Here is a 17,513-nt window from a genome sequence, read left to right as displayed (position 1 = left end):
CCTTCTTTTTGAAACTTGGTGGTTCAATATGCAAAATATATATTACTACTTTGTCTTCTGGTTTTGGTTGTAATAATATTTCCATTTAAACAGCCTAAATATTAACTCCATATTCAGTTTTTCCTTGTCTGCCAAGATATATATATATCTTGGCAGCTTATATATAACCCTCCCTTCAATGAAATACTCTTAGTATTCATTCACAGTTATAATATTTAGATCTAAAGGTATATTAGTATTCTTTAGCATATGGTTTCCAGATAGATATTTCCATGATCTAAACCAAACTTTTTTTTCCCATGTGTATCGTAGAAAGGAAAATAAGCAGCTAGAATTTACATTAGCTTATATACCTGAATTGTCTATTGTCATCATTGGTTAATGTTCTACTTCATGTTTTTTTCTGGATATTGATCCATAAACATTCATAACAATTATCTTCCAAATGTAGTGATTCAGGAACACAGAATGTTATTTTGGTATAGATGAAATTCTAAATTCTAAGTAGTTTAGAAGACTGATTTTAACATTTTCACTGACATTTTCTTCAGTCACATTCCCTCTAGGATAGTAATAAGATGAGAATATCATTATATGGTATTTATGCTGAAAAATGTATCACTGCATTTCCTCTTATTAGCCAAACATTTTGCATGTTTTGGAAGTTCTTATGTAATTTTCTTCTCTCCTTATCCCTTCCTGTCTTATCAAAATATGTTCTCAGAATCCAGATATTATGTGATAAAACACTCTAATGTTTTGGTTTGTTTTTGTTTGTTTGTTTGTTTTTTTTTATCCTGCTTTTTGTTATCAATTTAAAATTTAATTAATTACTGCTCTTGTGTTCTCTGGTGGTCTTAAGTCCCTTTTCCTCAAATGAAGGCTAACCAAACTGTACAGTTTTGTCTTTAATAGAATGTGAAATAATGTTCTAGAAGAAAATCCTTTCCCTCAAACTGCATAGGGAACCCATAATTTACTTCTGGCATTTGTATTCTTTTGCATGTGGGACACTTAAAAATACTACTTGTAGTGTCCAAATTGATCATTGCATTATCACTAGTTGGATTGCTCTCCAAATTTTCCTGAGCTACCTGTGGCACATACCTGACTTGCACACTTTCCTGAATACTAATATGAGAAAGAAGATTATTTTTATAAGAAACTACTTGTTTCTTATATTTAAAAGTGAACTGAAAGTCTAGTTGAAAAAATTTCTTGTCTTTGTTCCAAGGTAGTATGTTAACTTGTACAGTACTTTATAGACATTCAATCTATTGGTCATACGTTATCCTGTATTTTTTCCCCTGGATGTCGTCTTTCACTGATTTCCTGTTAACTTTTTTTAATAAATTGAGTAATGTATTTGTACAGTATGATCTTCTCAACTTCAAAATTTCAGTGCTTGTTGTTTATACTACTTTATAAGTAATTCAATATCTTCATGAGCCCCAAAGCAGAAAACCTTATACCTAGAACATGAGGATTTATATCCCGGTACTTTTAACATGAGTTCTATGATTTCCAGTGACTGTTTTTGAGCTTGAGCTCATTTTGTATTTCTAAGTATTTAACTTCTGTAACAGAGGTTAAAGGATCTCTTTTATCTTCTAAGTCTGGGACTAAATGTGTTGAGATGGCCATATAGCCCTCATTAGTTCAGCATCAGTACTGAAATTGGTATAAACGGATGCTAGGAATTCCGTATGAGGCTTTAGAAAGTTTGTATGGTGGCTGTTCCTAGTGAATATCAGAGAGCTCTGAATGAACTTACCTTCTCAAGTGAGAGTGAAAGTTTATGTAAGCCAGATCATTCATATCCTTTCAATAATCTTTTGGCAATTCCTTCATTCAACTTTATATGTACCACTTTTTGTCATTTGTTTCAGATAAATTTTTTGAATGCCTCGGGTTTTCTAGTACTTCTTTATTTATAGTGTCCATGCTTAAATTATGCAGGGCTTATTCTTGAATCACTGCTGACCTCCAGACATTAAGCTTTCATTAACCCTTTTACCGCCTTCAGCAATGTTTAGGGTCATGCTATCTCAAATTCTAAATAATAAAAACAGAAATAGAGCAGAGAAAATCCAGTCCATAAGTGGAAGGACATTTCTTCAGAGGTGTCTCCGAAGTTATAGATTCCTCCATAACTGCTTGCACTGCAGTGGTATACCTGATGGATTGCCAGAAAGTCTTTGCCAATAAAGCTAATGATGCTCAGAGTGCATCATTTGCTTGTTCTTTATGAATGCATGCTTTTTGATCTTTTTGACACTATTCCCAGTTATTCTGTTCAGCAAACTTTTAAATATGGAGCAGCGTTAAAAAAGCTGCTACTAAGCTTTGGAGTGCACTTTTTTGATCCAGGCATTTTAATTCTTAATTCTTCTTGAAAAAAATTAGTACATTGTGTTTGCAAATTTTATATAGGCTTATGTTAGTTATGAAACATTTTGCTCTAAATCTATCACCAATTTTAATTCTCTGATCTTATATGTATAAAGGGATATGAAACCAAAGAATTTGTATTTTCTTGGTATTTTAAGTTCCAACTATCTATCTAAGTTTATCCTGTCATCAAAACTGCAGAAGCATTTGCCAGAAGCAGGCTTTCTTATGAAATCTCCTTAGCTGCTACTTCAGGCCAAAAGCCGAAATATTGGAAAAATATCCTATTTGATGTTATCAGCTCTTTTGTTTGTTGCTAGTAAAAATATAACAGATGGTAGATAAACATCAAAAACAATATAATGCACCTTTTAATTTAAAAATAGCATTTAAACTTAGAAAAATGTGCTTTTCTACATCACTAAAACTTACATTAGATAAAACTTTTTTTCTAAAGCTCTTTTCATATTTGAGTTATGTAGATGGGTAATATGGGGAAATTATTTCACCTTCTTTTTAAATCACCTTCTATAAAGTAAGGTAGATGGAAATGTGCTGTACAAGGTATATGTGCTTGTACAGGGGCACATAAATGCCCCTGTAACAAATGCCTTGTACAGGGGCAGGTCTAGTACACAGCATTTTGTTCACCATTATCCTGCACAGGGTGCTGGTTTTATTGAAAATGATATTATAGCAACACTGTGGATGTTTAGCTGAAAAACACCTGGCTATACGGTACCTTAAGCATCAAGTTCTTTTTCAAGAGTTTTTGTATTCAAGTCAAGATATCTGGAGACAATAATCTGTGTAATCAAAATGAAAATGTTGCAGTCCCTCATAAGCAAAGATGTCTGAGATCAAAACGGTTTAGTCTACTGCATTATGGGATTTCTGAGATACCCAAAAGTCCCCAGTGGTTATTTCTTCATTATCACCTACTTTGCTGTTCAGTATAAACTATCAGCTTTATTTTCTTCCAAATTGCTAGTTATCTTTTTCTTTGTTGAACTCTTTACTGTGTGGAAGAATCTCCCTTAGAAGTGTAGAAGGTTTTTTGTAGGGGTGGGTTCTTGCTGCACTAGAGAGGTACACTGGTTCCTTCCCATCCATTGTGCAGCCACCAGTTAGTGCCAGTCTCATTCATCCACCCTACAGCCCCTTGGTCCTGCAAAGTGTTGTGTGATTGAAGATATAGAATAATTTCTGTTGATGCTACACTTTGGGGATGTGTATGCATACCTCTATATCCTAGCAGGAACATCTTTTATTGCTATGGGCTGGCTGAAGTGTTGGTGTCTGAGTATGGCATTGATGCTGTGTGCTGATGTCAGAATGATTATTATTTTCACATTATATCAGTTTGCTCACTTAATTCCACTCTGGGGTGCTTTTCTCTGAGGTAAGTCAAGTGAGTCAGTGAAGTTCAAGGATGTAATGACTCTTCAACCCTGTGACAGAAGAAGAAATAATCACAATGGGATAAATATAAAATCCTAATATGGTTTGAAAACCTTTCACAGCCTTTGTATTTACTCTTTTTTTCAAAATTAAACCTTTGTGACTCTTTCCTATTCAACATCCGACTTCCAAAACTGTTATTGAAATTCTGTATCCCATAGGGATTCTTATAAATGTTCTTTTATGTGAAGGCTGTTGTTGGTAATACATACACTATTACTTAGAATTTCACCTTTAAATTATGTACTTAAGTGATTATATGAGTAATAATTATTATTAACATTTGTATTGTAGATTATAATTTTTATGCAATTTAATTATTTAAAATTTAAACACTTATTAAAGAATTCTTAATTAAGTGTTTAATAATGGCTAGATACATGGATAGGATAATGCTAACCTAAAGAAAAGCTATTTTTTGTAGTGGTTAGTTGGCAGGCAATGTACATCATCATTGTGTGACAGTCAGTAGACATCTAAGTCTTTATATGTAAATATTGCAAGTATAAATTCAAATTATATTGGATAATTTGTAAAGGAAAGGATGTGATCCCAGCTTTTATTTCCTCTTAATTTCCATATTATCACTGAGTTTGGATTCTCCTGCATTGTTTCACTTTCCTTCCTATTGTGGGCACAGTTTAGATATCAGCACTGTAAAAGCAGAGACACCTAGACAATAAAAGCAAACCACAATAGGTTCTTCTGGATTCTCTCATGCTCACTTTTACATTGGAAATTTGTCTAAAGAAAATTATATGCAATTACAGGGTGCAGGGTGCATTGTAAAAGAAATGTTTCTCATTCATTGGAAAACAGCAAGCAATGCATGCACTTGGAGGAACAGCATCTTCTAGGAAAACATCAGACACCTATTTTTCTAGGCACCGGTTCAAATCTACTCTGATAGTGCACAGAAATATTCCCTACCTGTTCTTCATGATTTGGTAATATTGGTCTGTTAGAGCAAGTACTTGTGTGCACTTGAAACTCCTTAAGAATTTGCTTCTGAGTCTGCAGATCACAGATTTGCTGTCTGACATGAATTTGAAGAGGGGATTTTGAAACGCTGCTCCCTTTACTGGATTTGTTCTTATTCAGCCTTAATGCTGAATTGATGCAATTCTCAGACTTTGTATTTAAATGTGATACAATACACAATAAGTAAAGACTACTTTTTAGTACTGGTGTGGGGTGAAATTAGGGATGTATGGATGCATATGATAGTTAGAGTTCCCAAAACCAGTTAACACACCATAATCTTTGATTTTTATGAAATTTCATACCTAAATTCTTAATCTATTGACTGGTATGAAATATTCTGTTTGTTGCTAGTACAATATAAATTTACACCATGTGCAAGGAATCATTCTCTATGCTGAGCAAAAGAGGTATAACTTCTTTTGGATAGACCTAAGTATTTTATGAAGTTTGGCACAGATCTGGTCAGAAAATGGTTTGGTGGTTTGTTTGTGGTGGTTGTGTTTTTTTTTTTTTTTTTTTTTTTTTTTTTTTTTTTTTTTTTTTTTTTTTTTTGTTTTTGTTTTTGTTTTTGTTTGTTTGTTTTGTTTTGTTTTGTTTTGTTTTGTTGGTTTTTTTTTACACTTGGAACACAATCACATATAAAATTTGGTGTTGTGTTATTTTCATAACCGGTTCATAATTAATATATCTGTATGTATCTGTTTATATGTATTCGTTAAATATTTCCTTTGTGCAATTCAAAGTCTGACGTTCAGTTACTAGGGTGCATCATGTCATATCCATTGATTAGAACTGAAATATTTGACTCCTTCTGAAGTCTTATTTCATAGTATGTGCATTGTATCTTTGGCAGTTATGGTCTCTGCCTTGTGAGTCACAATAGCAAAGACAGGCAGAATTGCAGGTCTTTTTTTAAACCAACGTTCTGCAGCATGAGTCAGGCTTTAGATCTGGCCTTCATCCTTCCTTTGCATTTGTTATCATTTGTCCTGCCCCATGGTTACAACCTTTCAGAACAGCATATTCCTGATTTTAGTACACTTTGTTCATGATGGTTGCCAGGGAAAATTATAGAGATGCTAATGTGTAATTCTTTGGGAAGTGAAACTACAATATATTGAGTTGTAATGGGCACTTTAAAAAACAAACCCCAAATTTACAACCTTCAGTGCTATCTGTCTGCAAGGGTAGCTTAGTGATGTGTAACCTCTTATTATGAGGGTCATCTTGATTTTAGTACCATCATCAGTAAAGTGACCAGTTCTCTATAAATCAAAGAGTTTTATATATATATAATATCCTTTTTGAATATGGACTTCAGTATCTAGAAAGGTTTAAACAACTATAAAAAAAAAACCCCAAACAAACAAATAAAAACAAACAAACAAAACCAAACACACAAACAAAACCAAAACAAAAAAAACACCAAACCCAAGAGATGAATAAATTCCTTTTCTTCCTAGTTCTTTTTTTCCATGAGGTGACTATGAATAGTGTTTTTCTTTCGCTTCACACTTTCAGTGTTTTGTTAAAAATGGTAGCAATGTAAGTTTGGTGGGATAATACTTTTTTTATAAAATATGATGCTTACAAGATAATACACTGATTTTATATAAAGATCTGCTATTCATTCACTATGGGGTATATCTCTGCCAGTCTTATGGAGTGTGACATAGTCATTGCCTGAAGTGGTATAAAGCAGTAAACTTAAAGATTACATGTCTAGTGACTGATTTTATTCCTGCTACTGCCAAGTTTTCTGAAAATGGTTTAATATCTGAAGACTTTCAGACTGGGATATAAATAAATATTGCAAATACATGCATTTCTTCAGGAATTTACAGAAACTGTAAAGTTTCACCTTCTAAAACATTTAGTGAGATTAATGAGTGGTAAATTGTTGGCAGAAGGATTATTAGATTGTTCTGATTTTGTTATAACCCGTAGACAATGCTACTAAGTTGTTCACCAACCTGTATAGTTTTACATTTAGACACATCATGTGGGTTTTTTTTCTATGGATAATATTTTATACCCTATTTAAAACAGGACCAATGAAAATTTTATGGGCCATTTCTTGTAGAATATTGACATTTACACAGTAGTTTCAGAAGTAGCAACCTGAAGGAGAGGAAGGATAACACATCTCATAATTTCTATAACCCTCCTCTGGAACTGCTCCAGCACATTCATGATCTTCTTGTGCTAATGGCTCCAGAGCTGGACACAGTGCTCCAGGTGAGGTCCAACCAGAGCAGAGTAGAGCAGCAGAATTACCTCCCTCGACTTGCTGGCCACACTTCTCTTCATGTGGCCCAGGATGCATTTGGCTTTCTGGGGTAGGAGGGCATATTGCCGACTCATGTCCAGCTTCTCATCTACCAGCAGCCCCAAGTCCTTCCCTTCAGGGCTGCTCTCATCCCCAAGCCTGTATTGATACTGAGGATTGCCCCCACCCAGCTGCAGAACCATGCACTTGGCCTTCTTGAACATCATGAGGCTCGCACAGGCCCACTTCTCAAGACTGGTGAGGTCTTTCTGGGTAATATCCCATCCCTATGGTACATCAGCCACACCACGCAGCTTGGTGTCATCTGCAAACTTGCTGAGGGTGTACTTGATCTTGCTGTGTATGTCATTGATGAAGAAGGTCCATATAGACCCTCTAGGGGTCACCACTGGTCACCAGTCTTCATTGGGACATTGCGTCGTTGATCACTACTCATCCAACCAAGTCCTCATCCACAGAACAGTCCACCTGTCAAATCCATATCTCTCCAGTTGAGAGAGAAGGATGTTGTGGGCAACCGTGTCAAAGGTCCTACAGAAGTCCAGATAGGTGACATCTGTAGCTCTTCCCTTGTCCACTGATGTAGTCACTCCATCCTAGAAGGCCACAAGGTTGGTCAGGCAGGACTTGCCCTTGGTGAAGTCATGCTGCCTGTCTCAAATCGCCTTCCTATCCTCCACGTGCCCTGTGGCACAGCATCTAGGAGGATCTATTCCATGAGCCTCCCAGGCACAGAGATGAGGCTGACAGGTCAGTAGTTCCCAAGGTCCTCCTTTCTACCCTTTTTAAAAATGGGAGCAAATTTTCCCTTTTTCCCATCACCAGGGACTTCACCTGAAATTTGAAAACTGGATGTTTGCTTTCCTAAAATTCAGGGTCCTGACTTTGCTTCTTGCCTGACCCATATCCCTCAGAACTGTGAACTCCAATAACTTCGTGCTCACTTCTAGCCAGTACATTTGTTCTTTACGCCAAAGTTCTATTCTTTCTTTGTGCTCTGATAAGATGATACAGTAAGCACCTAGTGTCTGCATAGAGAAAGGTAGACTGGAGCTCAGCGCCAAAGAAGTCTTAATTTCTTCTCCTGAATATATGAAAATAATCGTTTCACATTTGGGCTGGACTTTATAAGCAAGTAGTCATTTAATTGTAACAATGCTTCCATAAATGTATGAAACCATTTTTATGGCAAGTTCAAGGAGGGTAATGGGGTGATATTCCGTAAGGGTACTCTTCTGCTGAAAATGTAGAAATCTTCACGCATAACATACTTTAAATAGCTTGGGTTTATTGAAGGTATAATAGGTTTTAATAAGTCATCCTAGAGCTCCTTAGAACAGAATGAATGTTGTTTAGTTTGGGGGTAAATACTTCAGATTAATATCTAGCTGTGCCAGGGAGCTGAGGGAGTTAAAGGAATACTGTCAGATTACTAAACCCCAAATATAGGTTACGTAAATTAAACGGGTTGGGTCTTGCTATTTGTTACTTGGGAACAGTTTTACGTTAGCGATGTTCCAGGTTCACAAGGCAAATGGATTCTACACCTAAACATTTCCTGTACTAAGTACGAAGTACACTAATGACAGGTTTGAAATCGGATAATAACAAGATCATAATGCTATTCAGGCTGATAAATAAAAAAGAAAAATAGTATGCCTTATATGGTAAAAAGTAGGGTGTTCTTTCTGAGCTGTACAAGATGTGACTAGTAACATGAATAAGTACTACCTTGTTCAAATCTTTCCAAGTTGAGAGGAATGATTCAAGTGCTTACAGTTATATGTATGTCTACTTGCATATATGAAGAATCAAAAACTGTTCTACTAGTCTCAGAAGTGGTTTGCCCCTCATTCACTCACTGAATATTACATGAAATTTGAAATTTGTTTGTACCGTTCTCTCCATTTCTGTATTTAGCATTATCACCCTTTGTTAACATTTCCAAAATGCCCTGAGATCCTGTATGTTTCCTATAAGCTCATGGCGCAGTCTATTTTAGTATCTGCTTTGCGTTGTACTCCAGATGGCATTGATATATTTTTGGCGTATGTATCTTTGTGGCTCCTCTGGGGACAAAAAATAGGAATGATATGCATATTCCTCAAAATGAAGATAGCTTTTTCAAGATTAAGTTTGTATGATATGTGTAAAGCAGGAAAATTAACTAAGAAAGTATACCATATATCATGGAAGCTAATATCTCACATTTACATTTTATTTTAAAGAGCTTTTTCTGTTTGAATGAGATGGTAGCTGACAAAAAAAAAAATACCAGTTTTGTGAATATTCAGAGTGAGTCTGAGAGGACTAGTGCACTCTATTCTTTGTGCTCTTGCTTGCTCTGGCTAAATTTTTTTTTGTTTTTTTTTTTTCTTCAGTAATATAGCTGTCATTAACTGGGATTAGATGAAAGGTTGTATTTATTTGTTTGGGTTTTTCATCAGGGATAAATCCTGTAAGAGTTGGCTGATTATGTGACCTCTGCCTATAGTAGTTTTAATGTAAGATAGATATGTAAAGATGCCAAAGAAAACAATATACAGTAAACAATTCCCTTTATGTACATGAACTATAAGAATTGTATTCTTCGTGAGACTACCTGTTCATTCCAAGTGAACAGCATTACATTTGTGGGTTTTGGATTGATGGGTGTGGTTCTTTCGTGTATCTGAAAGAAGCTTATGTGGTAATATCCGGATAGAAGATGGCTTTTAAGCCCTAATACATCACGGATCAGAGGAGCATCTGCACTGCCTGTCTGCTTCTGTGATTTGTTTTGTCCATCCAGTCTGTGATTCTCTTAGTCTGTTTTGTGAGGCTGAGTTTTGTATTTGAATTAATTCTGTTTGTTCATGCTAACAGAAATGGACTAGATTATACTGAATTATCTTTTGGTAACAACATGTAAAGGTGAACTTTGCATTATCCTGTGTCCAGTTAAATCTACTTCCAAGGAGAAGTTCTGTTAAAGAACTCTGTGCAGTTTCTCTATATTGATGCTGAATTAGCAAAATGAAGAGTAAATATGTGACTATCTTCACTGTTAGTGGATGCTGTGACTGAAGACTGGACCACAATACTTAGGTGCGGTGCTCCTGAAGCTGAAGATACATAGTCATGATTCCCAGCAAGATTTTAGTCTACCACAACACTTCTGGGGGCACACGTACAGAAACTTATAAAAGTACTAGAAGGCGTAAAAAATCTCTTGGAGAATTGTTCTCAAATGGATATCGTATCAAAGCTGGACATAGTATCCCTGAAAAGGAAGAACAACGTACTTTTCGAAACTCCTTGGTGTCTTGTTATAGGGTCGGCTCATACTGGGGTAAGGTCCATCTCTAAACTGCTTCTTCAGAATTGTAGCTTGTGATTCTGTCTGTGCTGCTAGTGTTATTCTCTTCTGAAATCATATTGATTTCAATTTCTTAACTTCAAAATAGCTGCAGTATTTCAGTTGCTTTATAGGAAAAATTCATTCCCAACACATGCTGTAATGTGCTTATATTTCCTTCATCAAAGGGGTTCAGTGTTAACCTAGAATCAAGTAACCTAGTCTTTATTGAAGGATGGAATGTGATATTCTGCAAGAGAGGAGTTATTAAATTATTTTTAAAACTGCTGTCACTGTTTTAACAGATGTAAAAGTAAGTTAAAGGTATGTGCAGCAGAGAGATTTGGTAACAAGTCTTTGTTACAACATTTTATGAAAGCGATGAGTCCACAGTCTCTCTAGATTCTGAACCTGATGCAGGTTTACTGTCCTGGTTCATAGGTATTGATTTTTTTCATGCTGTGGTTTATTTTCCCTCCTTTTACACTTGCATTACAGGGGCAGGAAAATGTAGCAAAATATTTTGTGTGTTGCTTCTATGGAATAGGGGATTCTTTTCCTCCTATGCTATTTCCTCTTTTCTTGTTCTTTGAACTTCCATTTTCAAGCCTACCTACAGGGAGTGGAATCTCAGGTTGCTCTGCTGTGCTGTTTGAAGGCATTCAGAATAGGATTGTTTTTTTCATTCTAAAATTATCCCTCCATTATATGTGTCTCAAAAAAGGTTCTGATTTCCTAAATATGGATTCTGGTTTTTTCAGTCTTCAATAAACCATATGGTCTTAATGAAATACAGAGTAGAAGTGGCCACTGATAGGTTTGATGAAGATAGCGTTCTGATGAATGGGTGGTTTATCAGATATAACAGAAATAGTATGTAGAACCTTGGTGTATTGAATTCTTATACCACTATTTTGTATATGTTATTGTCAGTAAGCAAGAAAAAGCAACATATGGTAATAAGAAAGAGATTATGTATCTCATTCATGAGAAATAATGTAGTGCTTGATGCTGGGCTGGTAGATTAACTTCTTATGTTGAATGAAGAAATATCCCAATCTCTGTTTCTGTCATTTAGAATTTCGCTAAAGACAAATTTGGTGCTTGTGATTTCCTTCTCTTCCTCTTCATAGGTTTAAAATTGTAAATTTCGTTTTTCAAGGTTGTAGGTTTGTAACCTACGAGTAATCCTGATTGTTGCTGTATAGGAATCCAGTGGAAAGCATCAGTTCAGCAGAGAGACTGCAACATTGTTTGTCTGACAGGAAAATATGATATTTCAGTACCTATAAGACTATAAAGTCAAATAAAGCTTAAAATAGTGTTTGTTTTGCCGTAAACTTTATAGAAAAAATAATTTCCTATTGCAGTTATATTACTACTGGTGCATAGTTTATTTGGCTTGTTAATATCACTATTCTTGTCTAAAGATCCACATTACTGGGTCCTTTGTAAAGAGCTGGGAAATAATAGCTGGAGAGTTATATGCACCTCACTTTACGGTACTGAACAAGTATATAGTGGAATGAAAAAAAACTACTCCTGTTTTATGCTAGATTTAGCCCATAGGATAGATTTCAACATAGTATTTTGTTTCCTATTGCACAGGTCATTGATTTCTATAATATTTAATATTGATTTCAGGTTTCTGGACAGTGTTTGGCCTCTTGGGACCGTTCAAAATCGGCCTGAAATATGTGGATGTGTCAAATTTTCATGTCTAAATTCAGTATATAGAATTTCAGGAGATATAGGCATTTGATCTCTGGGAGTCAGGTGTGGTTCATGTTTTGTGGTGGTGGTGGTGGTGGTGGTGGTTTTGGTTGGTTTGTTTGTTTTTTAACAGATTCCAGGTTGAACACTCAGAATCTGAAATAAAAGTACGCCACGTGTGTTATCCAGGAAATTACCTAGTAAAATAATAGCGCATACTACACATATATTTTACATTTTAATTTTGCTTTGAAAATGGTCCATTAGCTGTACAGATAACACAGGCAGTTAAATATTTTCACAGTAAGAAAATAATTCTCTGCTGTGCTTTGAAGTTCATTTGAATCTTCATACCTCTAAGTCCAATTATTATACTAGAGGCAGACCCTATTGACTAAAATTCTTTGTGTCATACTGTTAAAGACATCTGGTTGATAATTTTATTTTTTTTTTTTTCCCTGATATGGTAATCTTTGACTCTCTTAGCTCTATCCTGGGCATTGCAACTGAAACGAACACAGCTCAGAAGCATACTCTGTTAGTCTTCTGCTTCTAAATGGATGACTCAACTGAAAAGGCCCTTCATTTTATCTGTATATGTTTCCTGTGATTAGAGAAATTTTCTAGGTAAATTAAATCTTTTGATACTTATTTTTCCATATATATTGTAGTATAGAAGACTATATCTGATTCCAGTCAAATTGCATCAGAAAATTCTGACATAAAACCTCTTGCTCACGAAAAGGTGAGTGACATGATGGAGATAAAACAGACAGTAATTCCTGAGCATTCCATTCAGAAGTTTGTTAATAACTCAAAGAGGCAGGATCCTATGAAATGTGCAAAATCAGAGCAGGCTTTACTGTAATACATTAAGAATGTTACCCTACCTCAAGTACTGATTTTATCATTTAAATATAAAATAATTTTGTAGTTATTTCATATTAAAAGAAATTATTCTTCCCCATGTATATGAAATACATTCCCAAATATTGCTAAGGGAAGAGAGATGTATACATTTGTATTTGTAGCTGAGACAGCGTTGGGAAAATGGGAATTTTTATTAGTGATCATATTATAGACTCCTGCTTACTATTCTTGATGCATAAACAAATATTAAAAAAGAAGATTATGCTTGATGAGTTTGTGGGCCTTAAAGAGAAAACATCTTTCTACTCGTGAGTCAAGTTTGATTTGAAAACAGTGAGAGAGCATAGCATAGAACGTTGTGGTATTGATTACATGTCATTAGTTTTCAGAGACAGGCTATTCTTTACAAACACTTTGTCATTAATTTCTCTTGAGTTACACCTATCAAAATATTTTCTATTTAACTTGTTTTAATTTTGATCGTATGTGGATTCATAGTAAATTACCTACTAAATAATTTACACCATTTTTAGTTTGACAACCATCTCCTTGCAACAAGGTTTTGCTGTGAGGCTTACTGTGTCATACAGTTTATGGATGTATGATTGCAAGTGTACTTCTGGATGTCATCAATAACAGCACCAGAATGAAGTGCTTTGTGAACTTTACCTCTGGGAATTATTCAGTTGATTCATCATCCACTTGCCAAGTTCAAGGTGATATAAATAATCGTACATTTAGGGGCAAACTCATTTCATCTGAATTTTATGCGTACAGTTTATTCTCAGAAGCAGCTCTTTATTTGAAGAATAAGGCTGAAACCTCTGAGTTTCTGCAGTCTTTCAAAATGCACGTAATTTAACAGGAGGTCAAGAAGTGGTTGCTATTAAATGGTTTAGAGTGCCAGATTCATTCAAAGACAGCACCTCTTATCTTTTCCACAGTCAGGATTTAAAAATAGCTATTCATTTCCCTTGTTTCAGTTTAGCTTGTATGTTGCCAGTAGACCACACAAAGTATTCACGTTGCATAACCTGCTGGGGAGGTATGCACACTGGTGCATTGTACAGTGTAAATTGTCCCTGCTATATACAGTTGTTTTGGCTGACTGACACTATGTTAATACTGCTACAGGGAGTAAACACTGCAGGTATAGTGAGTTTCACTGGCAAACACTGACCTAACGGATGCTTGTATGCTCAGCAGCTGAGAACAAGATGCAGTGAGTACCTATGTGGAAACAAAGATACTCAAACCTACCAGATTCAGCCCTGACATTGTCCAGTCCTTTCATGTATTTAGTTCAGATCACTTTTCAGAGTTGTTTTTTCTACTATTCCCTTGGAAGTCAGATGAAGTCCCTGGTGACTGGAAGAAGGGAAAATTTGCTCCCATTTTTAAAAAGGGTAGAAAGGAGGACCTTGGGAACCACTGACCTGTCAGCCTCATCTCTGTGCCTGGGAGGCTCATGGAATAGATCCTCCTAGATGCTGTGCCACAGGGCACGTGGAGGATAGGAAGGCGATTTGAGACAGGCAGCATGACTTCACCAAGGGCAAGTCCTGCCTGACCAACCTTGTGGCCTTCTAGGATGGAGTGACTACATCAGTGGACAAGGGAAGAGCTACAGATGTCACCTATCTGGACTTCTGTAGGACCTTTGACACGGTTGCCCACAACATCCTTCTCTCTCAACTGGAGAGATATGGTTTTAACGGGTGGTCTGTTCTGTGGATGAGGAATTGGTTGTATGGGTCAATGGCTCGATGTCCCCATGAAGACTGGTGACAAGTGGTGTCCCTCAGAGAGTCTGTACAGAGACCAGTACTGTTTAATATCTCATCAATGACGTAGCAGGATCAAGTAGACCCTCAGCAAGTTTGCAGATGACACCAAGCTGCGTGGTGTGGCTGATGTACCATAGGGATGGGATATTACCCAGAAGGACCTCACCAGTCTTGAGAAGTGGGCCTGTGCGAGCCTCATGATGTTCAAGAAGGCCAAGTGCAAGGTTCTGCAGCTGGGTGGGGGCAATCCTCAGTATCAATACAGGCTTGGGGATGAGAGCAGCCCTGAAGGGAAGGACTTGGGGCTGCTGGTAGATGAGAAGCTGGACATGAGTCTGCAATGTGCCCTCCTACCCCAGGAGGCCAAATGCATCCTGGGCCACATGAGGAGAAGTGTGGCCAGCAAGTCGAGGGAGGTAATTCTGCTGCTCTACTCTGCTCTGGTTGGACCTCACCTGGAGCACTGTGTCCAACTCAGTAACAAACTCCAAAAAAAAAAGTTTGCTTAAAAACTGTTCAAGCAAACCCTTCAATTTTTTTTTTTTTTCTGTTCTCTGAAGGAAATTTTTTAAAATAGTGTAGGCTGTAGGAATTGCAAAACTTAATCTGTAGTGATTTTCTTTTTTTTCAGAAAAAAAAATACACTGAACTCCTAGTCATCTCAGCAGATAAAGTCTTTCTTAAGCGTTCCGTGACTTCGGAGATAGAGGTTTTATTACTAACTTTGATGTTCCTCAGGCTTCTCTTTGAAACATTCTGGTGGATAACTTAGCCATCTCACTAACTTCAGATGCAATGAAAAGCATTTGAAAGGAAGAATTTTTCTCCCACCAGCCTTTTTTAAAAAAGTTACTAGGGAGTGTATTAAGTCAGGTAGCTGGATGGAACAGAGCTGAGAAAGTTTTGAGTTGCTGTTAATGGTCTTTTGCATCCCTATCCATCCACATCTGTTTTGACAGGAGAAGCAACAGGAGAAGGAACTACTGCTAGTGGAGCAGAGGGACGCATCTCTCACAGTTTCAGCACTGTGATTCAAAATAATCATACTCTAATTGCAAATGGATCTGAAGATTATAATTAAGTATTATTTTATTACTTTTCAAAAAGATACCCAAATCAAATTTTCTATTTGTAATTAATCTTCAGAGTTCCCTATAGTCAGTAATAAAAAAGAAAATGTATATCCTTGTAATTGACAGGAGTGATTTTCTACTTTGTCAAGGCTAGTCATAAGCCTAAATAAGGCTACTTATGAGCCTTAGTAAGAGTAAAAATTTGATTTAACAACTTTCCAAGATTACTGTGGAAATAAAGCCTTGATTTAAATACCTCGTACCATACGCATCTTTGCTCTTGAGGGAGACCTTTTGACTCCACTGAGGTGATGAGAGTTGTGACCAGGTTTATATGTTTGCCAGGACCTTTCCTTAAATTTCTGGAAATAAAAAGTGGTTTATTGTGCTGGAATTGGGTAAAATAAATGTCAATAAAGAGAATGTATGGGAAGAAGCAGTCATGGAACTAACTGTAACAGTTGCAATACCATGTTACACACTTTTTATGTAACTCCTAATACTGTCTAATAAAAATTATCCTTAAAGCCTTATTTTAATTTTATAAGCTGGGCATATGTATAATACACAATGTACTTTTATTCATATGCAGAAGATGCCAAATTATTTATTATCAGCATAATTCTCTTTTAATAATTTAAGCCCTTAATCTTCCATAGTATTTTCCGTTGCACACACTCTCTTTGTGTATGTCTCGCTGGCTTTCTAGTTGTCTGGGAACTGCTAATTACACAACTTGATTTCAACACAAAAAGGCTATTTCTTTCTTAAAATAGTTGCTTCTTTAGTAGCCAAAGTGTTATCTGTCCCTATAGCTATAGTCTGATGGAAGGAGTTACAGTAGATTTGTAATTTTAAAGAGAGGACGTGTCGTTTCTATGTTCTCCTGCTTGAGAGTTTTTTTAAATTAGGGTGGAGATAGGGAGTATTATTACAGTAAAAGATTTTACGTCATTAAGATTTACCAATTTAATCAGGCATATACACAGTCTACTTTATCCAGGTTATCAGATCTGTTGCCCATAATCTCTTATTTTTCACTAAGCAATGTGGGTGCTTGGAGGACTGGGGGGGTTCTGGATATCTATGTGTCTTTGACAGCCTGGAAGACATATGCACTAGAATTACCAGCAGAACCTCAGTAATTTTTTTTCCTCATAGCTTTTAACTTGTATGTCTCCTCCCATGGCTTCCTGCATAAACTAAGGCTTTTTGGTAGGCTATTTCATGTATTAAGGAAATAAGTTTAAAACAATTTGAAAAAGACCTGGTAAGGATCTTGGAACTATTAAATATGGAAGAACATTTTAAAGGTATTTGACATTTTGTATGCTTCTTATATTGATTGAATTGATCATTGTCATTTTATGTGAAATGTTGTTATCATTTAAATTATTATTTACTAGAGCTTTTCTTTTTAATGCAGGTTTAAGATTTTTAAGAGCTCTTAGGCTGATACAGTTTTCAGAAATTTTGCAGTTTCTGAATATCCTTAAAACAAGGTAAGACCTTTTCTTACATACTGAGCTAGTTGCATTGTTGACAGAACATAAAATGGCTTAGGTTTGCGGCCTTACTAATATATGATTTTCTTTTCCAGAAAAAAC

General features: G+C 35.9%; 1 protein-coding gene across 1 annotated transcript in view; it reads left to right on the top strand.

The window, feature by feature from the left end:
* The window catches only part of LOC103772818 (calcium-activated potassium channel subunit alpha-1), a gene marked incomplete at both ends in the record, with an annotated part of 117,435 nt that overhangs the window by 68,730 nt on the left and 31,192 nt on the right, over positions 1-17,513 (top strand). Inside the window, one exon of the mRNA XM_008940161.1 lies at positions 17,333-17,408. Coding sequence (XP_008938409.1) covers positions 17,333-17,408 — 76 coding nt within the window. The remainder of the gene's footprint in view (positions 1-17,332; positions 17,409-17,513) is intronic.

The sequence above is a fragment of the Merops nubicus genome, unplaced genomic scaffold (genome assembly GCF_000691845.1).
Source record: "Merops nubicus isolate BGI_N331 unplaced genomic scaffold, ASM69184v1 scaffold11665, whole genome shotgun sequence".
Lineage (NCBI taxonomy): Eukaryota > Metazoa > Chordata > Aves > Coraciiformes > Meropidae > Merops > Merops nubicus.
The sequence above is the reverse complement of the archived record's forward strand: the minus strand, read 5'-3'. Positions and strand labels throughout refer to the sequence as shown.